Source organism: Parasteatoda tepidariorum, chromosome 10 (genome assembly GCF_982258835.1).
Source record: "Parasteatoda tepidariorum strain Cologne lab strain chromosome 10, Ptep-v5.0, whole genome shotgun sequence".
Lineage (NCBI taxonomy): Eukaryota > Metazoa > Arthropoda > Arachnida > Araneae > Theridiidae > Parasteatoda > Parasteatoda tepidariorum.
In genome coordinates, this window is record NC_141764.1 from 91,775,930 (window position 1) to 91,799,987 (window position 24,058).

General features: G+C 29.6%; 1 protein-coding gene across 1 annotated transcript in view; it reads right to left on the reverse strand.

Moving 5' to 3' along the window:
* The window catches only part of LOC122271649 (low-density lipoprotein receptor-related protein 4), a 463,426-nt gene that overhangs the window by 344,319 nt on the left and 95,049 nt on the right, over positions 1-24,058 (reverse strand). Inside the window, exon 2 of the mRNA XM_043053650.3 lies at positions 3,937-4,086. Within this exon, the coding sequence (XP_042909584.2) occupies positions 3,937-4,086 (150 nt within the window). The remainder of the gene's footprint in view (positions 1-3,936; positions 4,087-24,058) is intronic.

The window sequence follows — 24,058 nt, forward strand, 5'->3', positions numbered from 1 at the left end:
CCACAGTGCGGACGTGAAATATTCTCAGTGGCAGACGGATCATGGGTTGAAGTCCTCTTGCCATCAAGCTAACTGTGTATTCTCGTGGTCTTCCTCTCCGTGTAATGCAAATGCGGGTTAGTTCCATCAAAAAGTCCTCTTCGAAGGCAAATTTCTCCCAATGCTCGATCCAGGAGTTTCTTTGTCTTCTGGATTGGGTTCAAAATTACAAGGCTACGGAATTGAACAGTAGTAGTCGTAAACCCATAAAATTGGGATAGCTGTTCAACAACGGTTATAAAATGAAATATAATTGAAGGGATTTTACTTCTCCTTGAAACCAGTATAATTGAAGTGATTTCTGTCTTTTAGGATTGAAAAGCACATTTTTTTTTTAAATTATAAAGATTAAGATCACATCACATGTAGAGAATAAATATCCTCTCAATGCAAAAGCCAAACTCCTATTTTTGATTACGCTTTAGGAAAACTTCTCGTGTGTCGGGTGTATAAATCAAATGCTGACTAATATAAATATTTCTGAAATTGAAGAAAAAAAAGTTTGACAGTCTCCATCTTGTAAGAAAAGAAACAGACGTGACAATGGCCAGTGGAACTACAGTTGATCAGATAGTTTTTCGTTTTAGGCTCTGAAATCGTATTATTTTGTCTGCTATGAAGTAATTAACGTATAAGTTATCTAATATTACTATTTCTACCATAAATACGTCCCCAAGTTCCAATCATGTCCTTGAAAAAAATATTCTTGAAAATAAAAAGTGTTACTTTAATTTAAGATTTTTGAATTGTTTGAATAGTTTCCGAGTAATAAAATTTAAAAAAAAAAATTGAAAAATTCTGTTTTTCATGAACTATTCGACCAATTTCGTTCGAATTTTGCATTTTGATATTTAAAAATGCATTGCTTTCAATGGTGCGCGAATTTGTATACTTCGCAACTTAATATTTTTCCACCCTTATGAAATAAAATAATAAAAAATAAAATAAATTATTAAAATAATTTTCACATAAAAATATCTTTGAATAAGCGAATTTAAATGTTTCGATTATCTTTAAAACATTCCAAAATATGGTTAAATATGCAAAACGTGAAATTAAATTTCACTTCTCTGGAACATTCCAAATACATACAAAAAATATATAAAATTGCATTACTATACTTAAATAAGTATCTATGCCACGCTGTTAGAAAGCGCGAAACAAGAATTATTAAAATTCACTTGATTAAGTATCTTTTAAATCTAATTCCATAAACATCAAACTAAATTTAAAATCTAAATTAATTTCGTAAGAAGCATTCTTAAGATATCAATTTTATAAAAATTAATTATTTCTAGTTCGTAAAAGAATGTAGTAATTTTATTTCAAGTACTTTAATTGTTTTCATTTTTATTAAATTAATTTCGTTTGAAATGACCTTGTGAGCGATTCTAATAAAAATTAACACCTGCGTTTTTTATTTTTTTTCTACTGTAAAAACAATATTTTGTTTTGTAAAAAATACACGTGATGAAAGAATTAATTTTTGACTGCTGTATATCTATCCAACTTCATTTTAATATATCATTAGTTATTTATAAATTAGTAATCGTTCATGACTCAAAGCTATTTATTGTACCACTGTAAAATGAGTTAAATGTTACAATATTTCAATTATATAATTTTTTCTCGGTTTCATTGCAGTGTTTAAACCTTTATTAGCTTCAATTTTTTAATTATGAACAAGAAAATCCTAGTTAACAAGCCTTACGATCACGTTTCTCTTATTTATCACTGAAGCAGGAATTTTGCAGGTTTTGATTCTACATGTTATCCGAATAATCTCTAAAATTCAGTGCCTAATATACTACATTTTAAGAATATTTTTTACACTTGTTTGCGTGCACAAAGTAATTGTCTGCTTAGAAATAAATTCTTTCTTACCCTTATTGGAATATAATTTATAATAAGAAGTCATAAGACGGTAAGAAATTCGATTCTTATAAGTCATAAGAAGGTAAGAAATTCGATTCTTATAAGTCATAAGAAGGTAAGAAATTCGATTCTTATAAGTCATAAGAAGCTAAGAAATTCGATTCTTATAAGTCATACGAAGGTAAGAAATTCGATTCAAACCATTTTTAAAGTAATATAGCACATAAATCTTGGGAATTTACAATAAGCAAAAATGCTAAAAATTACATTTTTCGTTTTTGATACAATAATTTTGAAAAAAACTAAAAAAAGGTTAATTAAGTTTAGCTAATTGAATTTTTTAAGAAAAATTTTTTTTTTTGCATTTAGGCTTTTAATTTCTTCTATACATATTTTCTTGTATAAATCAAACTTTCGATCATTTATTTAAAGCTCGGTAAAATAATTCCATATTTTTAATATTCCTCAACCTATAATTTTCTACCCACAACTATTGCAAGTAGTATGCACATCATCATTAAAATCTCCTTCCCTTACTCGCTCAATAAATTGGTTCAAATATGTGTATTTAACATTATTCAGCCAACTCAATGCATGTACCTTCACGCAAAATCATTGAATGGATTAAGATCCGGAGAACTTGAGAGCCATTCAGTTTTTACGGAAAGTCAGCCTGTATGTCTCTAAACCAATGTTATAGAATTTTTGATGTATACGAGCGAGCACCTTCAAGCTAACAGCAATAATATCTAATCTAATAACTCAAAGAATTTTTTAAGAACTTTCTTCAAAACTTTCTTTTTGTAGTTTTAAGCATAAATTTTATCTCTCTTTTCACTGAAAACCAATCTAAGTTTTCACGTCAGCACTGTGGTCGGTGCAAGCTGGATGCGGAATTCGTATCGACTGGGATTCGAATCCGGTTCACCTCATTGGAAGGGGAAAGCTCTATTCCCTGAGCCATCGCGACTCAACTGTGACGAATTATCTGGACTTTAGAACAAACAAATAACTTGAATATTTTTAAAGTTGCTATAAACTTTTTTAAAAATTGCCGATTTGGACTCTGGCTCCCCGTAAGAATAACGGTGTTATTTATTGTAATCTCACAAAAAAAGGGTGAATAAAAAACCCCGTTATTCTTGCAAAATACCCTATTAAAGAGGAAAATAACCAATAAAGCAGTGCTGAGCGACACTACGAAATCACGCACAAAACTAAGAAGCATATACCGACACAAAACAAGAATAATTTAACTTTTAATTTTATTTTTAACCCTTCTTGGTAGCCTTACGTTATTAAATTAAACATACCAACTTTTTTTGTTTTAATTTCCTCCCATCAGATTAGAGATAAACTATATTCAGCATTACTTGGCAAGATCCTGCTTATGTTTAATTTTGCTTTTCAAGTCATTTTTTCTTCATTTTAATTACTACTGATTTTAAATTATTTTCATTTGTTGAAACGCATTTTTAAAAATATTAATCTAAACAAAATAAACACTTGGATACAGATAACTTTAGGAATACTAATTTGGTGATGTAGTCCTCTCATGCTACCACGTTAACGTTGCTCAGTGAATTTATCTGACATAGAGGATAACAAATAATTAGATATTAAAGTATGTGCAATAATCTGTATTTTGATCAAAGAGAGCTATAAATATTTCATAAAAGGAATCATCTTTAGTTTCATTTAAACAATAGCTAACGCTTAAACTCTTTTCGAATGGCTTGGAATAGAATGATCTAATGTAAACAGTAACCTTCCTGAGCTTTGAACTATCAGTATACCAAATTTCATAACTCTTTGTCGGATGGACATATATATATATATATATATATATATATATATATATATATATATATATATATATATATATATATATATATATATATATATATATATTACCTTATAAACTATTCGGTACAAACATTTCACTTTTATGCGTTATAATACGACTGTTCAAAAACACTGTAAGCTAATAAGCTAATCACATGTTACATGATTTTGACTTACCACAGTCAATTTCGTCACTACCGTCCCCACAATCATCGTCAGAGTCACATCTCCATCTAACAGGAATGCACGTGCAATTGCCATATAAGGGTGTGGTGCAAGCGAAGTGGTTCACGCTGCAACTACATGCCGTTCCCCTTGCTGCAACACCTGCATAAACAAATACAAAATTTGAGTGATTTATTTCTAAAAAAATGAAATTAAGCTAAATTGCTTAACCTAAATGTCAGAAAAATGTATTCGTTAAAACCATTTGAGCGAGATACATTTACAAAACTCATCCATTGTTTTATCAGACTCATTATTATAGAATGGTATTACTAATATTGTGTACAAGATTAATTAAATGACTGAATGAGCGTAAATTAAATGACCGTAACATTTTAAACACATCCCGAACAACACAATATAATTTTAATCGTCGCAAGTAATTAATTTATTGCTTGTTACAATTGTTTTATAATAGTTCATAGCCCAGTAAATTTGTATTTTTTCGTTGGAAAAATTAACATCTAATTTTATTTTCATAGAAAAATTTGTTATTTTATCATGAATAATACCTGAACAAATAATACCGAACTACTCTCTTCTGTACGATTCCCCCTTTTTTTTGGTGGGGGGGAATTAAATTTCCTCAACACAGACTATTGATGCATATTTTTTCATGTATTTTTTCCCGCGAAATTGAATGAGACCTATTCCGATACAATCGAACTAATAGTTCAGAAGTTGTAAGGATTTTATGCACAAGAAGTATAAATTTGTACCTGCACTTATTTATGCACCAGACAGTGGTTTTAAAACAAGTGAGGTATCATTTTCTACCTTTTATGCCAAAGTATATAAATTATCAAAATTTTCTATATTTTTACTCTAAAACAAATAAACTATACATAAATCCATAAGAAAAAAAATAGTTCAAAGATGGCAAAAGTTTTTAAATATAAAAACTACTTCATTACACACATACTTATGTATATACTTCACATTGATTTACAGGAATTATCTAAACATGTAAAGTATATTTTTCGACGCATTTTATCGCGATGAATTTGAATGAGACCAATCCCGAGAAACTGGCAAATGATTTAGAAATTATAAATGTTCTATAAACAAAATCAAAATTTACGCAAGTTACATAGCTATACAGACAAGTAAAGTTGTTGTTTCCCATGTACTTTTCCCGTGTACTTCTCCCGTGTTTGGTCTTACTCAATTGAGTAAGACCAAACACGAATGAAAACGCTTCATTTTTTCACAAATTGAACTGGAATTATTTAGTATAAAATTTACTATATTAGAATCGAATCTGAAAAAAACTCTTATTACTTCAAAGCTATTAAACCTATCAACCCTAAATTTTTATCTACTTTACTGTATCTTTTTATATTGATTATATCAGTAAGAAATATTTCATCGGTTAACTCTACATGTTCAGAGTTGTGGGCATGTTGTCTACATGACCACATACTTTACTATACATGTTTGGATAGCCTTTAGATAGCAAAGTATAAAATGCACAAAATTATGTCAAAAATATTTCTTTTTATACATAAAATACGTTGCAACTTTTGAACTTTATACTCCATAGACTTGTATACAGTTTCATTGCATTTGGTGTTAAAAGTTCTAGTGGAAATGTGTCTCAGTAGTTTATATAGCAATATAAGACGATAATTCAGTACAAGTATAATTTTTTCTCGTATTTCAAACCCTTATAACTTCTAAACTATTAGTCCCATAGCCTCGGGATTGATCTCATTCCTTTCCGCCGCTCCCAAAATGCGTTGGAAACAATTCCTCACTTGCCTAGAAAAAAACATACACCCCCTCTAATTGCCCTCATTCCCCTAATAAGAATACAGGTGAGGATAGAAGAATTTTCAGGCATTATTTATAAAACTACAACAAAAAAATTATTGTCAAAAATAGCTTGGGTACTAATTTTTTCAAAGATATATCCTTTTTTTTGTTGTCATAATTACTAGACTATTAAGTTGAAGATCTCACATTAAAAAGTGATAATTTTATTTTGAAAAAAAATAATCCGGTTAATTGTCTTATTTCAAAGTAGTTATAACTTTAAAAAAATATGCATATATAATGAACGTAAGTGAAAATCAAACATTTGTTCCTTCACACATTTAAGTACGATATTTTTTAATGAGAAACAAAATTTAGTAAAACATTCCATTTTAAATTTCTTAGAGTATAAACAATTTAGTGACCCATCATACTGCTCCAGGAAAAGTTATGAGACTTGCACTTAAAGCAACTGGAAAATATACTTAAACTCTGCTTGATTTAATAAAGAAAAGCAAAAAGAGAAAATAAAAGAGTAAAAAGAACAAGGTCATGAGGGCAGTTTGGGGTAGTGTACCCTTTTCCTACCTTTTAAACCCGTATATCTAAACGTTCATCAAACATGCTACCAAATTTTGCCAATTCCTTTAAGTCGGGGTGTTTTATTTAAATAAAACTTTAGTAAATTTCTCTTTAGCTAAGCCAGTTTGATTGATATGAATAAAGGGATTATAAAAATAAACCTTTTAGTTCATAGTGCTTGAGCTGAATTATTATTTACATATACCTAATTATTAAGAACCCACAATTAATTACACACCCTCTAAAATTCTACGAGGAAGTGTCTTTAAAATAATGGTAAAACACTATTTTATTCGAACTTACTTCAGAAACACGTAAATCAACCATTTTAAAAAGTATTTTTTAAAACGAATCTTCTATTAGATTTGATAACCGAGAGTTTAACTTAATCTAAAGATGTACATAATTAGACTCTCCCTCGAACAAAACTGGTAAAAATATACTTTTATCTTGTAAACTTAACCAAATTGGGTGAAATTGGGTCAAGTACACAAAAACAAAATCAAAATTGTTTTTCATATAAATCTAATTATCTAATTTGATTGAACGTGAAATGAATATACCCGGAAAACATATTTTATATTTTTGTTTTACGAATCTTAGAACACTTTAATCAAAAATAAAATAAGCCTTATAAAATGAACCAAGAATGAAAAATAACTGAACTGTCACACTTTTTAAACAATGCGCGAAATCTTCATTTCGTCTCTGCCAAAAGCTAAAAGACTAAAACTGTAACTTTTAAATTGAACTTTCAAGTTAGTTTTTATGACCTTATACTAAGCCTAATCTGCAAACGAGAAATAATCACTCTTGTTCAAGAGCTAAATGGGTGAAAAAACACATTTGTCTTTTCTGTTGAGCCCTTGGGCAAACAAGAGCCTTGGTATACGAATGAGAGTAAAAACAGAATGACGAAAAAAAAGGTTATTTGTTTTAATTACAACTTTCCCCTTATGTCGACGTAATTGTGGGACCTTAAAGATATGAGCATAATGGAGGAGAGGAAAGGCAAAAAGAATGCCCCTGAATTTCCTTCCGATGTTGCCACCCAGAGAAAGATAAGAACAAGTTAATTACTATCTATGAATAGTCACTGCATCAATTACAGCAAAGAGGAATGCGGAGCTCATTGCATAAAATAACAAAGATTTGAAAGGCGATAAGATTTTGGGTCTCATAAAAAACAGCCTGTCACTAAGCTGTTTAAAAGATTTTATTTGCACAGTGCACGCAATTAGCTGAGGTGTAATTCGGATTTGAGATAAGAGTAAATATAAGAGCTATTAGAAATTGCTAGGGAGATTTTTTTTTTATTGACAACTTGGCATTTATCTCATCCCTTATACATTAGATTTTTTTTAATGAAGCATTGAAATATTAACGAGTTTATTTATAGTATAAAAAGTCAAATAATGCGTCGTAAAAAATTTATTTTTTACTGTAAGCATGTGTTCGTTTTTAATGTCTTCAAAGAAAAAATATCTGCTAATTAATTAATAGAAAATAGTAAAAGAAAACTTTATTTTTGTTCATAAGTTTTGCAATACAAAAAATAATCTTAAATATCTGAGATCATACTATTTTGTTTATGATATTAGCAATTAAAATTTGCATGATTAAAAGCCACATGAAGCTTTATTCTAATTCCAGTTAGTTAACCTAATCAAAGATTGAAAAAAAATTTAAAAAGATTTTATCCATTTGAATAAAAAATCAAAATTCAAAACTCACTATCAATTATGGAACCCTAAATTCTGTCAAACAAACTTAACCATCAAAAATTAAAAATACAGTCTTAAGAGCATAAAAGACATACAATACTAACTAGTAGGTACTATTTAATTCTGAACAACTTGTTTTGATTGAAGCATACTGGAATGAATAAATCAATTAGTGTATTGTTTTTTTTTAAATTGATATAACATACATTTGCAGGCTTCTGTGCTCAATTAAGGCTCATAAACCTTTGTCAAGTTGAAGAAGAGATGAAACAATGCAGAGAAAGACTGCACGAAGATACATCCAGGATAAGAATGGGATTTGAATCCACTATATCCATGCTTCGTGGCCTATACCACTCGGTCAGAGAAGTCTTAAGTTTATTGGCACACTTATATATGCAAGTTTAGTGTTCAATGTCATAAGTACGGCTCATAAGCCTTGGTCAATTTAAAGTATAGATAGCACAATACAGAAAAAGATAGCACAAAGATACATCCAGGGTTACGACGAGATTCAAATCCGCTATCTCCACTCTACAGAGAGTTTGGTGGACGATACCGCTCAGCCAGGGAAACCCCAAGTGAAATAGTACACTTACATATGCATCAGTCAAGCATCACTGACTGCGGTCAGTGTGCGGGTGGGTGACCACTTGGATCAGTTTGCGTAGGGACCGAAGGTGTGAGGTATTGGTCCTCGTTAAACTGTTCTACCGTAAAGTGCTCGACTTCACCTGCAGGTCGTTGGACTACCGAAGCGAGGGTGCCATCCCCTCTGCAGAGGATCAAAATTGTGATGGCATGTCTTCGGATCATCCTCAAGGATGTTTTCCAGACCGTCGCCAATAGCCCATTGTGCAGGTCTAGTGTGACGTAAATGAACAACAACACCAACTGTGTGTTCAATTACAGCTTATAAATATACAGCTTATAAATCCTATAGAATACAGCTTATAAATCCTTTTCAAATTGAAGAACAGATAGCACAGTACGTAGAAAGACAGCACGAAAATACACACAGGTTAACAGTGGGATTCGAACTGATTCTAATACTTTATTGATTTATTTGATTTATTGAGATTACATACATTTGCTGACTTGTGTGCTCAATATAGGCTTATAAGTCATTGTCAAGTAGAAAATACAGATAGAACAATTCTAATACTTTACATAGCGTTTGATGGACGATGCCGGTCAGTCAGGGTAGCCCCAAGTTTATTGGTACATATATACATGCAGTCTTTGAGCTCAATAACATAAGTAGGGCTTATAAGCCTTTGCCAAGCTGACGAACAGATAGCACAATTCAGAGAAAAACAGCACGAAAATGCACCTAGGATTCTCACGTTCGAACATCCACCCGCTATCTCTATGCTGCAGAGTATTTTATGAACGATACCGTTCTGAAAGGGAGGTCTCTGTAGAAATCAAAGGATTTGCGAAGTGTTTTATTTGTAACTAATTCAAAATAAGTAACTTTCGTTTCCGGAAAAGTTATGCTTTCTCCTTATTAACGCTGCAAATCAAATAAGCAGCAGGTTCGATTCCCATTATAGCCTTCTAAGTATAGATTAGTACTCTCTAAGTGTCTCTACTTATGTCCATTGTGATGCTTGTCGGCAATTTGTGTTGTATATTTTTGAGATTGACTAAGACTGTAAATTTCCCAGATTTTTATAGCAAATTTCGCAAATTTATTCCTTAAACCGTTGGCCAATTTTATTTTTTTTTGGATAAATCAACCCTCTCGGTAAAACTTGAGCACACAAGCTTATAGATTTAGAGAGATGGATTTCGTGATCATTAAATAATGATCATTTAATCAATCACTCTGGAAGCATATGAGGCAATCTATTCGTAAACAATTAAGTTGTTTCTTCATCTCTTTTCTTGCATCTATCATAGTTTTTTTTAACTTTAATTCTGTAAACTCTGTGACTTCTTTTAAACAATCTAACACTAAGAATATCTGTACCAAAGATCTACATACAATGAATACGTCTAGAAACTATTAAATATTGTCCTAAAATTAGTTAAAGTTGTCTTCTAGTCTGGTTTTGCTCCTCACTGATACAATAGATGTATTCTTTTTGTGGATTTCCTACAATTTTTGCTTTTAAATATGTTATTTTACATTGACAAAAAATCAGCACAATGTGTAACCAAAACACCCGTGCCCTGATATGTCATATTAACACCCTTAAAAAGCTCGGTTAAATCCACTAGAACCATCACAGAATGTTAAATTGTACTGTGCCTTTGTTCAAGATGATCCATACTACTAGGAGAGTAATCAAGTTTAGCATAGACGGTAATAAGTTTCCACTTAGAATTATAATTAAAACCTTATGATATTCCCGTCTACTAACTATACGTTAAAGGAAAAAAAAGGTATTAATTCCAAATGTGTCAATTTTATGTGCTTAAAATGTTTCGTTTTTTTAGATTAAAAAAACAATAATTTTCTATATTTATGTAGATATATAAACTGGATATTTGGCTGAGAAAAAATATGACCTTAAAGAAATTTTAAAAACCATAAAAACAAACCAACGAAGCTACTAAGTTACGAGCTAAAAATATCACTTTCCTCCAGAATACTTTTATTCAGTCATGACCAGAAATAAATATATATTTTCGCGTCCAGATTTTATCAACAATGCTTCAGTCACAGAAAAGGGGTTTCAATACTAAGTCCGGTCAAGTGAGAGAATCGCATGACGTTTTACTACAGAGTCACCTGTTACCAAACGACCTTAAAGGTCCATTGCAGATGGAACATGGAAAGCTTTTATCTTTAGAAATTTCCAATTAATCTAGACGAAAAAGCAATTGACAGTGAGTGCGTGGGTGTAGGGATGGGAGGAAGACATTTGCTGCCCACCTTCTTTCTGATCATGTCGACGGCAAAGCCGATTTGCTACGATGGTTAGTCGACCGTGCACGCGAATGAGCGTGTCTCCTTCAGCCTATTGGTATGTTACTCTGACATTACTTGTCCTCCCTTTAGACTGAGAGGGACTGTATCCAAATCTACTAGTAAATTATAATCAAGAAAGTTTTATTACATCTCAAGAATATTACCAGCTGTTTCTGGAGTTCAAATACTCAAGAGTTCTATACTTAACCCTTTGACGCAGAATTTTTATTAAACATATTTTTCATTATTTTGTATTAATATAAGACAAAATAAGTTGTTTTTTTTTAATGCCCACCTGGATAATGACCTGGGTCATGCAGGCACCTGAAGGGCAAATTTTTTGGCCACTCTTTCAGCAGTCCTGCTAGATAATACAGTTTTGGTGAAAACATCATGAATAAATATAACAACAGGAAAGATATATATTTAAATGTCATATTACTTTTAAGCATTAAGATATATTGGTGTATTGTACACTTATTTGAAGAAAACTCCAGAAATCGCTAAAGTTTTTTTTCCAATGCCCACTTGTGTTAACATCCGTCAATTCAGGCATATACAGGGCGATTTTGCTGACCTCTCTTACAGGGGCACCATATTAGGTGGGCCAACTTGGCTCCCACAGTAAGGACAGATAGTACAGAGAAGGAAAGAACATACATGCCTTGCCCGGGATTCGAACCCAGAACCTTCCTAATACAAGGTCAGTTCCCTTACCCCTATACAGGCCGGTCGGCTAAGACAAAATAAATGAAAAATATCATATTTAGCATTTTAATGATTTATGGTTAACAGCATGTTATAAAGTACAGCATGACACACCGGTGTCTTTTTTCTGTGCTGAAGGTAAAATCTTTCTAAAATGACTCAGTTCCAAACAACAATTTTTCCTAATTGCATTTATTTAGATCTTAGAGAAACAGTAATTCATCATTAAAATTTCTTTAATTAACAATATCAACTACTGATAAATTTTTGAATGTGAATGAAAATAAAAATTCAGACTACTTTTTCTGGCTTTTATATTTAAGTACAAATATAATTCCGATAATCTGAGAGATGTTTTTAGTAACAATAATTTTTTTGTATATATATAACTGAAAAAGACTAGAATATAATTTTTACTTGTAATTAGAGAGTCAGAAAAAATTATAAAAAAGGGAAACCGGTGTCACATCTGTGTCCAAGGTTTAACTCAAAGACTAATAATAGCTTAAGGGTCACGGAAGATTATGAGAACAACTATCCTATTTAACTATGGACTTAGGCAAAACAGATTAATTTAATTTTATAAATTTTACTTTAAATTTTAAACAATTTTATTTTATTTCCTTTAGTTTTATATTTTTTGCGGCTTATGTGCTCATTACAATCTGATACTAGACTGATCGTAAAACATGGTTTCCTGCAGATCACTGAAGTCCATCACTGACGGTGGTCATTGAGAAGATGGATGACTGTTTTTATCATCCTGGGAAAGTACCAAGGATGCGCGTCATCGGTCCTCGCTGAACTATTCTAATAAAGTACTCGACTTCGTGCGTAGGTCTTCGGGCTACCAAAGCGAGAGAGACATCTTCTTTAAAGACAATAAAATTGTGATGGCAAGTTTTCAGATCATTATCAGGGGTGTTGTTTCCCAGACAGTCGCTATTGTGTTGCTCTAGTGTGACCTAAATAAAGCACTACTGCTGCTGAATTATGAGAATTTATAAGAAATTAAATGGCTGCTACTGAATTATGAGAAATGAAATAGCTGCTACTAAATTATGAGAAATTAAATGGCTGCTACTGAATTATAAGAAATGAAATGGCTGCTACTGAATTATGAGAAATTAAATGGCTGCTACTGAATTATAAGAAATTAAATGGCTGCTACTGAATTATAAGAAATTAAATGACTGCTACTGAATTATGAGAAATTAAATGGCTGCTACTGAATTATGAGAAATTAAATGGCTGCTACTGAATTATAAGAAATTAAATGGCTGCTACTGAATTATGAGAAATTAAATGGCTGCTACTGAATAATAAGAAATTAAATGACTGCTACTGAATTATGAGAAATGAAGTGGCTGCTACTGAATTATGAGAAATGAAATGGCTGCTACTGAATTATAAGAAATTAAATTACTGCTACTGAATTATGAGAAATTAAATGGCTGCTACTGAATTATGAGAAATTAAATAGCTGCTACTGAATAATAAGAAATTAAATGGCTGCTACTGAATTATAAGAAATTAAATGACTGAAGTTCTTTAAATTGAAATAGCATTGAAATATATCGAATACCTCATATCGAAATGGCAGTTGGCGCCAAATTAACGAAGCTACACGCGAGAAAACATCATGTCCTTCAACGTTGAAACTAGCACAGACTGGTGGTCTGTTATTTTACCCTACTGAGCTTCAAATATTAATATTCAGTTTTAATGTTAAACTATAGAGGACAACAGTGAAAATCCAATTCAAACTAATTTTTGCACATATGTAAAAAGGCGCAGTGAAGGTTGAAGTTATTGAAGAAAAAGTTCTTAAGTACAGTTTTGTATTTGCTATTTTTTACTTAAAAACTGGTTACATACATTCTGAGAAATGTATGCTTAAATAAAAATATTTTTACCTGATAAATTGAGATATGTCTATACTATTGAGTTTCTGCAGTAAGAAAAAGGAAAAATGCCAATTTTTATATAAGTTCTAAAATTCAAAGCAAATTTAAGCTCTGAGTAAATTTATGCTATAAAATAAATTTTACATACTTCTTAAAGTATAATTTTGTTTGACCGAGGTACTCGAGGAGTTAGAAAATCAGACTCCTGTCAAGAGGAGCCGGGGTTCGAAAGGGGTACTCTACTAAAATCCACCAAGTACATGCGATATACGAGCTGGTAAAATTTGTATAAAATTCGTAAAATTTGTGGTCGATCACTGAACTGCACCATGGGTACATTGATCTGGAAAAATTTCCTTCTCCTTCAGATCTATGTTCAAATTGAGGAAAGGTCCTCAATGAATGATGCCACCCTCTATCGGTGGTGTTCTGAGCTGAGACGTAATTACACCCTTGTGGTGCTCTCTTGTCAAACGAAAGACACGCCTTCCTGATTTAATTGGTAAAAGACCAATGGCTGTCGAGCTTAGCTTGTCCATATGTGATTAGAAACAGCAACAACAGTTTAGTTTTATATTTACAAGGTTTTGTTTGTAAATATAAAACTAAACTTTGTGCGGGCTTGACTCTTTTAATATGCTTATAATCATTTTAAGACACAATAGCAGATTCAAAAAAATAATACTTAAAAAAATTTATTTTTTTCTAAAAATGTAGAAATACATGTTTTAGTATAAATTAGTTTTGCTTAGTTTATTGATAAATTAGGCTCTTATGCACAAACACATAATTTGTTAATTCCATCGAACAAATTTCGTTAACTGTTTATGAGTAATAAAATTAAAGTTGAAATATATGTTAATAATTTTAAATTTTTTCAACATCATTAAGAAAAATGTCAAATTTTTCTTTGATTATATACAGATTAGGCACTTATGCATATATACAACGGGAAAAAAACATAATTTGACATCGCATCGTATGAAAAAACACATAGTTTGTTAATTCCATTAAACATTAATTCATTAATTCATTAATTATTCATAATTATTAAGGCATAATTTCGAGAACTATTTTGGAGTAATGAAATTAAAGTAGAAATATATTTTGATAGTTTTTAGCTTTTAATTTTTACTACATGACAATGAAAAATTTAGATTTTTACCTCATTAAATGCTTATAGGGCTCGTATGCATAAACACATAGTTTGTAAATGCCGTCACACAAATTTCGTTAACTATTTAGGAGTAATAGAATTAAAGTAGAAAGTGCGAAATACGAAGAATATATTACTTTAACGTTATTCATTTTCTTCAATCAAGATAGTTTCATCAAAGGAAATACGCTATATCATAAATTAGATTCAAATGATATACAGACATATTTAACTAAATCAAATATTAAAGACTTACATGGCAAAATTCTTAGAAAAGGGTTACTAGTTTCGAAGAACAAATTCAACAGCGCTGCTTAAGTAAAATTTAACTCTTTCTCCTAATTAGTTACCCGGTTACTAAGGAGACAGAATTCGCTAATTGCATTTAAATAAGGTTTCAGTATGTCTGTTGTAAACAGCAGAGTGTCGTGGAGGTTTAACAAATTTAGAACGCAGTATAAATTGAGGAGTAACTTTTCGTGTTACAACGGTGTTGGATGTAACAGTTTATGTACCAAGTCTCTAGGGTCGGAGCATAATTTTAATTCGTTTAAATAGAGTTTTATCTTAATATGGAATTCTGTGTTCTTCACTTTTGTATATAGGATGTTAATCTTAGTTTAATTAAGGTTTCAATTAAAATACTTTAAAATGAGAAGAAACTTTTACGAATTTCTAAGTGGGTTAAAACGAATAATGTATCCCACTTGAGAGATTATCTTGAAAAGGTTTGATCGTTATTTTATTAATTTATATTAAAGTATTATTAATCTGAATAAGAGCATGGATTTTTCAGTTTTATTACTTTAAGAAAAAATGTAAATGTCGAATGCTAATATACATAAAATTTATTTTTTAAAAAAATAATAATTTTAGGATGTTTTAATTAGGTTAAAACGAATAATGTATCCCACTTGAGAGATTATCTTGAAAAGGTTTGATCGTTATTTTATTAATTTATATTTAAGTATTATTAATCTGAATAAGAGCATGGATTTTTCAGTTTTATTACTTTAGGAAAAAATTAAATGTCGAATGCTAATATACATAAAATTTATTTTTAAAAAAATAATAATTTTAGGATGTTTTAATTAGGTTAAAATGAATAATGTATCCCACTTGAGAGATTATCTTGAAAAGGTTTGATCGTTATTTTATTAATTTATATTTAAGTATTATTAATCTGAATAAGAGCATGGATTTTTCAGTTTTATTACTTTAGGAAAAAATTAAATGTCGAATGCTAATATACATAAAATTTATTTTTAAAAAAATAATAATTTTAGGATGTTTTAATTAGGTTAAAACGAATAATGTATCCCACTTGAGAGATTATCTTGAAAAGGTTTGATCGTTATTTTATTAATTTATATTAAAGTATTATTAATCTGAATAAGAGCATGGATTTTTCAGTTTTATTACTTTAAGAAAAAATGTAAATGTCGAATGCTAATATACATAAAATTTATTTTTAAAAAAATAATAATTTTAGGATGTTTTAATTAGGTTAAAATGAATAATGTATCCCAATTGAGAGATTATCTTGAAAAGGTTTGATCGTTATTTTATTAATTTATATTAAAGTATTATTAATCTGAATAAGAGCATGGATTTTTCAGTTTTATTACTTTAAGAAAAAATGTAAATGTCGAATGCTAATATATATAAAATTTATTTTTTAAAAAAATAATAATTTTAGGATGTTTTAATTAGGTTAAAACGAATAATGTATCCCACTTGAGAGATTATCTTGAAAAGGTTTGATCATTATTTTATTAATTTATATTAAAGTATTATTAATCTGAATAAGAGCATGGATTTTTCAGTTTTGCTACTTTAGGAAAAAATGTAAATGTCGAATGCTAATATAATTTATTTTTTAAAAAAATAATAATTTTATGATGTTTTAATTAGGTTAAAATGAATAATGTAGCAAATTTGAAAGATTGCATTGAAATGTTTTATCGTTATTTTATTGTTTTAACACTAGAAAAACTGAACACTGCTAGATACTTAGGAAGATTGAAGGGGTCAGTTTGGCTCTTAACAGACTGTTTGTGTGTTGACCAATTAGACATCCAAAATCTAAAATATAATCATAATTAATTTAATAAAAGCATATTATAGACTTGGTCATCAATATTCTATGGCATTTTGTTATCAATCAAATTTCATTATAATTTATTTAATTTATATATTTTATATTTTTAAAAATTAGTTTCTTATCCAACAGAAATTGTTTACTTATTGCCTCAATAGGTGGCGGCACAGGTTGGCTCTGCCAGTGAACAATTTCTTGTCATGTTTAATTGTGTATAACATGATTTGCATCCTGGTGACACCACTATGATAAGTTTTAAAATAAATCACTATAGTGATATTTATCTTAAATTTTAATAATCTTTTTTAATGAATTTTATGGTTGAATTATGCTTATTTAGATTTATTTATATCAAATTAGTATTGTTTTATCAATGTTATAAAGTATTATTTCATTCATGACTGTTTTTATTGCTGGACTTTTTTTTCTTTTGTTCATCACGCGCTACTGCACGTGATGATCATAAAAAGAAAAATAATAAAAAAAATTATGCCTACCGAAATACCTAAGAGGTGTCTCTAGCCTCTCCCATCATTCTAGGTACATAGTTTTATATATACCTTTCTATAAGACTAGTACATGACTAAATAAGCACTTGGATTGAATCAAATTATGAAAAGTCATAAATATTGAATAATTTCAATGCGTTAATTTTCAAATTAAAGAGCAATGAAATGTGAGAGGGGCTAAACTGGCCACCTCCGTCTTTTAGGTGTTAATGTATTAAACTAAAATTAATTAATTAGAGCAAAATTAATTAATTAATAAATTTTTGCTTTAATTAAAGCCTAAATTAAAGCAAAAATTTATGCTTATGAATATTTAAGAAGAAAATTAACTTTCAAATACTAATATACAATTTGTGTCAATTAAGTAATGAGGCTGATTTTATTATTATTTATTTAAATAGATTTACAATTCAATATTATTTTCCTTTAAGTAATTACTTTGGGAAACAGTACCGCGTTGGTGAGAATTCCTCCATTCCTAAAAGCAGTGCCGGAATTCTACTGGAATAGTCTTTATCATTTCAGTTACAGCATTGCAGGTGTTTCAAAATGACGCTCATTGCAATGAATTTTTAATTTCTCTAAAGAAAAAGGCTTAAAAAAAGACTCAAGTCAGGTAAGTAAAAGCGTTGATGAGTCACAACAATATATTTATTTGTTCCAAAAAATATTTAATGATATTGCTGTTTCGCAAATAGTTTGCTTCTCTTGATGTTCTGCTTCACATTCAAGCTCCTTTTAATTCAAATTCAATTCATTTAAATTTAAATCCAACTTCAAGTTCAATCCATTTTTCGAAATCTGATGATCTGTAGTATGATGTAAATTAAACAGTTTTCCTATCACTATATGGTTCTATCTGGATTCTAGATCATCAATCAACGATCTATGAACTCGAAACCCTAGAGTATGTTAACATTTTTTAGTTTAAGAGTTGAAGTCCTTTCGCAGCATCATTCATTTCCCAATAATCCTCTTGCTTTTTAAAATGCAGTAAACCACAAAAAAACCTGGTTTATTGGCAAAATATTGTCTCTGAAAGCCAACTGAAGTTTCCCAAAAGTATCAGTTACCAATGTGGGCAGTAAAATCTGAGAGCACACGATTGATCAACGATCTGAAAACTTGATACCTTAGATTCTGTCAATATTTTCTAGTTGAAGAGTTGAAGTCCTTTCGCATCATCATTCATTTCCCAATAACCCTCTTGCTTCTTAAAATGCAGTAAACCACAAAAACTCCTGGTTTATTGGCAAAATATTGCCTTTGAAAGCCATCTGAAGTTTCCCAAAAGTATCAGTTACCAATGTCGGCAGTAAAATCTGATAGCACAGGATTGATCAACGATCTGAAAACTCGAAACCTTAGATTCTGTCAACATTTTCTAGTTGAAGTCCTTTCGCAGCATCATTCATTTTCCAATGACCCCCTTTCTTCTTAAAATGCAGTAAACCGAAAAAATCCTGGTTTATTTGCAAAATATTGTCTTCGTACGGTAGCTGGAGTTTCCCAAAAGCACTAGTTACACATGTCTACAGTAAAATCTGATAGCACACCATTGCTTAACGATCAATCAACGATCTGAAAACTTGAAAATCTAGATTTTGTCAACATTTTCTAGTTGAAGTCCTTTTGTAGCATTATTCATTTCCCAATGACCCTCTTTCTTCTTAAAATGCAGTAAACCACAAAAATCCTGGTTTAGTGGCAAAACATTGCCTTTGTACGCCAGCTGGAGTTTCCCTAAAGTATCAATTACCCATGTCTGCAGTAAAATCTGATAGCTCACCATTGCTCAACGATCAATCATCGTTGCTCCATACTAACGTCTTTCATTCGCAGGAATCACAACAAAAACTGATTTCAGAAGAAAGATAACTCCAGAAAACCACATTAATCTACCGAGTTCATACTTATACAGAATGTGTATCAGAGATTCACAAACCAATCAAGTTTCAGAGGGTCCAGTTTTCACATATTGATCTTTGTGTCACCAATCTCATTATTCACTAAGAAAAAAGTATTTTCAAAACTACTAGATTATGGTAAAATTCAAATAACAACTAAACACTTTTTATTATTTATGAAAATTTGACAGGTATTATTGCTCTGATTACCGATATATATACCGATACAGTGCAACATTGACAATGTATTAAGTTTTATACAAATATAGTTATACATATTGAATCTTCCTATTTTTTTAAAGCAATATATAACATAATGTTATTATCAAAATTTTTCAGATAGTGTTTTTTAATGCAATATTATTATAACCGACGTTGAACAGTTGATCCAATTTTGGATTTACGACTACTAATGTTCAACTTCGTAGCCTTATAATTTCGAACGCAATACAGAAGACAAGGGATCAAGTGTTGTGGAAAATTTGCTTTCGAGGAGGACTTTTAAATGGAACTAATCCGTATTTGCGTTACATGGAGTGGAAAATTACAAAAATCTCCCATGGTTAGCCAGACGGCAAACCCATGATGCGTCTACCACTGAGAATTATTTACGTCAGCGCAGTGGTCGGTGCGAGCCAGGTGCAGAATTCATATCGACCAGTCATTGCTGGAATTCGAGCCCAGTTTACCTCATTGGATCACGAAAGTTCTATCCCCTGAGCTACCACGGTTCTTTTTATACAACTTGTTGAGACGAACGCAAAATAAAGGAAAAACATTCCATGCTGTTAAAGAGAATGGAGCAAGTTGAATTATAACATCGTAAAATTCGCGGAAATATTCATGATTAGAACCTTTGAATTAAAACATAGTTCAAGAAAACAACTTATTAAAGTTTCATAAAAAAATTTATAAATAGAAAAAAGTACCGTTACTATGATACTTTTCTGATACAGAAAATAATAGAAAAATTAATAAATAGAAAAAAAGTACCGTTACTATTATACATTCCTGATCTCATTTTTTGAATATTGTATAGGATTTTATTATTATATAACAAAAATATTAAAATTAATCAGTGCGTCCTTATTCTTTAAAAAAAGTAATATACTGATCTAATGCTATCGAAGCTTTAAGGAAATAGTTTTAATGCAAAAAGAAAATCCGAAACTTTCTTATCTACTTAACAACATGTTAACAAGATTGGCGTTTAATGCAACACATTTTAACAAATAATCGTTTAAAATTTATTATCTGATAAATTTTTTTCCCTCACCGATAACTTCAAAAATTATGTCAGGATATAAAGAAATGATAAAATATTTAAAAAAAGAAAGAAGAAGGACGCGATACAAATAATTTCCCTCGATGTTTTTCGTTTCATTTATCAATTTTCTGGAAGGTTTATTGATTATTCTCTTTTTTAGTTATGAAAAATGAAAATAAAAAAAGAACAATACAGCAGAAGGAAAAAAAAGAATAAAAGGGATACAACATTTCTTCTTCTTTGAGGTATGCCGCTTAAACTAATTTGAATAACAGAGTTTCCTTTTCAAAATGATCTGAAGGTTATTCAAATGGAAATGAAATTGCATTTCATGCTGTTTTCACTTGCAAATCAAGAGTTGGATAATGCGATTTTTTTTCTTCCTCTTTGTGTAATTTTAACTTCATATTATAAGGGTAAAGCTTATAAATATGAGAAACATGTTCTAGCAATGTCCAAAATGGTATGTTATTTTGCGTTCTTGTAATTTGTATGTTAAAGGACAGCAAGCCACATAAAAAAGCTGATGTAAGAGAAGATTGAAATATGTTAATGCCAACTATTTTGTCCTTAGTAAAGTCGACGCATATATGCTTTGTAATTCTTAACCAGAGCGAGTTTAATTTTAAGTATGAATAAAAAATATTTATTTTAATACACATAAGTATAAAATTTCTTATTAACATGAATCATTACTATCAAAATATTACGATACAAAATATTACGAATATTATGATCAAAATATTACGATGCAAAATATTACGAATATTACTATCAAAATATTACGAATATTACGATCAAAATATTTCGATACAAAATATTACGAATATTACGATCAAAATATTACGAATCATTACTTTTGATTATGTGACGAAAATCAACAAAACCCACTTGATTGCAGAATTAAATATAATGGAGATAAAAAAATAATCATTGAAAACACTATCAAATTTGATCAAGCAATTAAACTGGCTTTGTAAGTTTCATATTCGGTCTTTTTCACTTACTTGACAATTGAAGATTTCAAAAGCATTTATTATCTTTCCTCTCTGAAATATTAATTTGTGCTCCGTAATGTGTATAATATTATTTTTACTTCATTTTTTCCAAAGATACATTAAGGGTAAGTTTACGAAACATCCAGTATTTTTAAGTATTAATATAATAAAAAATATATTCATGAAAATTGTATAAAAGTTTGGCATTTGCATGTAAAGTTGCTTAAAGAACTTCATTTATATATGAAGGAATATTAAGCAGAGTTCATAAATTTCTTTTTCCGTTAAAATATCCAAAGAATTTTACAACTCATATAAAGAAGAATACAGCGAAATTTTTATTGCTAGCTGTAGTGTCGTAATGTTTTTATTTCCTTCCTCAAATTGCAAATCTCCACGGTGTACGTTTAGCGTACTAAAAATTTATGCACCGTCTCATTTTATAGATTTGCTTCCGATCTTTCTTTAAATATCTTTGACTATCCGGAAGCTTCGAAAAAAAAGGGAGGGGGTAATCAAATTAAAACTTCCCAGAAAGGAGCTAGTCCCGTCTAAAATGTCAGCGATATAAAAATGTTTAAAATACAAAGAAATATATACTGAAACTCAATACATTTGAATACGATTTATATTCATAAAAATTGCTTTGTAGTTTCAGCAACATAAACAATAGCAACAATAGTAACCGTTATTTACTATGTCTGTATTTTAAACGCAACTCTTTTTATTTGATCACAATAACTGTTGTTTTGAAGGAATTAGTTAGTTTATTTTGAAAATTACATCATTAAACTTAGCTGGGAATGTTTATATCTGAATCAAATTAGAATCTAAATAACAGCAACTTTTTTTCGATGAATTAGTAAGTTTGACCTTCAAAATAAAAGGGATCTTAGCTGGAAATTTTTACATGTGAATCAAAATGGAATCTACATAAAGGTAATCTTTTCCATGGATATGGAATTTTAACTTTCAAAACAAAAGGTAGCTTAGCTGGAAATGTTTATATGTTAATCAAATTAGAATCTAAATAAACGCAACTTTTTTTTCCGATTGATTTGGAATTTTGACCCTCAAAACAATCTGGAAAATATCATGGTCCCAATAGTTAGGTAAGGAGAGAGGTTTAAAATTTTGAACTTTTAATACTAATTTTTCTTTTTGCGTTTTTCGCCATATCTCAACAATTTTTAAAGCAAATCAAAAAATTTTTGAATTTTTTATAAAATTATTTTTTCCAAAATATCCAATTCAATTGTTTTCTCCGTGTGAAAAACAATTTTTAATAATTATTAATTATTTCATTATTATTTTATTTATTTGGAAAACCTTCGAATAGTAGGCTATTCAAATTTTTGTCGCATTTCAAGAAATGCAAAATTAAAAGACAACATACAAAATTTGAACGAAATACGTCTAATAGTCTCCCAGAAATCGAATTTTAATTAAGTTATATATTTAAGATTTGATTTCTCAGGAAGTAATTAACTGATTTCATTCAAATTTTGTAATTTGTCTTATAAAACTGCATTCTTTCAAAAAATAAAAAAAATTGCATACCTTAACACTTAAAATTTTCTTGTTTATTATTAAATAAAATAATAAATAGCTTTTAAAAAAATATTCTTTGCCTGAAATTATCTTTGGATATATAAATTCATATTTTCATGCGAAAAAAATATTGGATTTGTTTAAAAAATTACCAAGATCTAGTGAAATACGCAAAAAGTTATATTAACATAAAGGGGACCAAATTTTGTTGTCTTTAGTGTCGTTTTTTTTCTTCCTCAAGTTGCAAATCTCCACTATGTACGTTTAGCGTACTAAAAATTTATGCGCCGTTTTTTATTTATAGACTTTCATCCGATTTTTCTTTAAATATCTTTGACACGAAAAATAATGGATAGAATATTCAAATTGAAACTTCCCAGAAAAGAGCAAGCTTCGTTTAAAATTTCAGCGATATATAGAAATTATAAAAACGCGAGAATAATAAATATATACTGCAAGTCTGCATATTTGAATACGATTTATACTCATAAAAATTGTTTCGTACTTTTAACAACATAAACAATAGCAACAATAACTGCGCTTATAAAGCACTATATCTGCATTTTATTCAGAACTTATTTAGTTGAACTCCAAAACGATATTTTTTACAGGAATTTAACTAATTTATTTTCAAAACTGCATTATTAAACTTAAATAGAGACGTTTATTATTTTTTAGTCAAATTAGAATGAAAAATGAAAAATATATAAGATAATTAAAAAATAATATTTGAGCTCAGAAAGTTTTTTTTTTTTAAGGAATTTTAGAAATTGCATGTTCAAAATCAGCTGGAAGTGTTTACATCCGAGTCAAATTAGGATAAATATTAACAAATATTAAACTAATGCGAAAAATTACCAAAACAATTATAGTACATCTAAACACTATAAATAGTGGTAACTACTATGTACCAAATGGGTGTAGTGAAATGCCAAACGTAGCTGCTATAAGATTATACCTTCGATTTCTATAAGATTAAGCATACATTT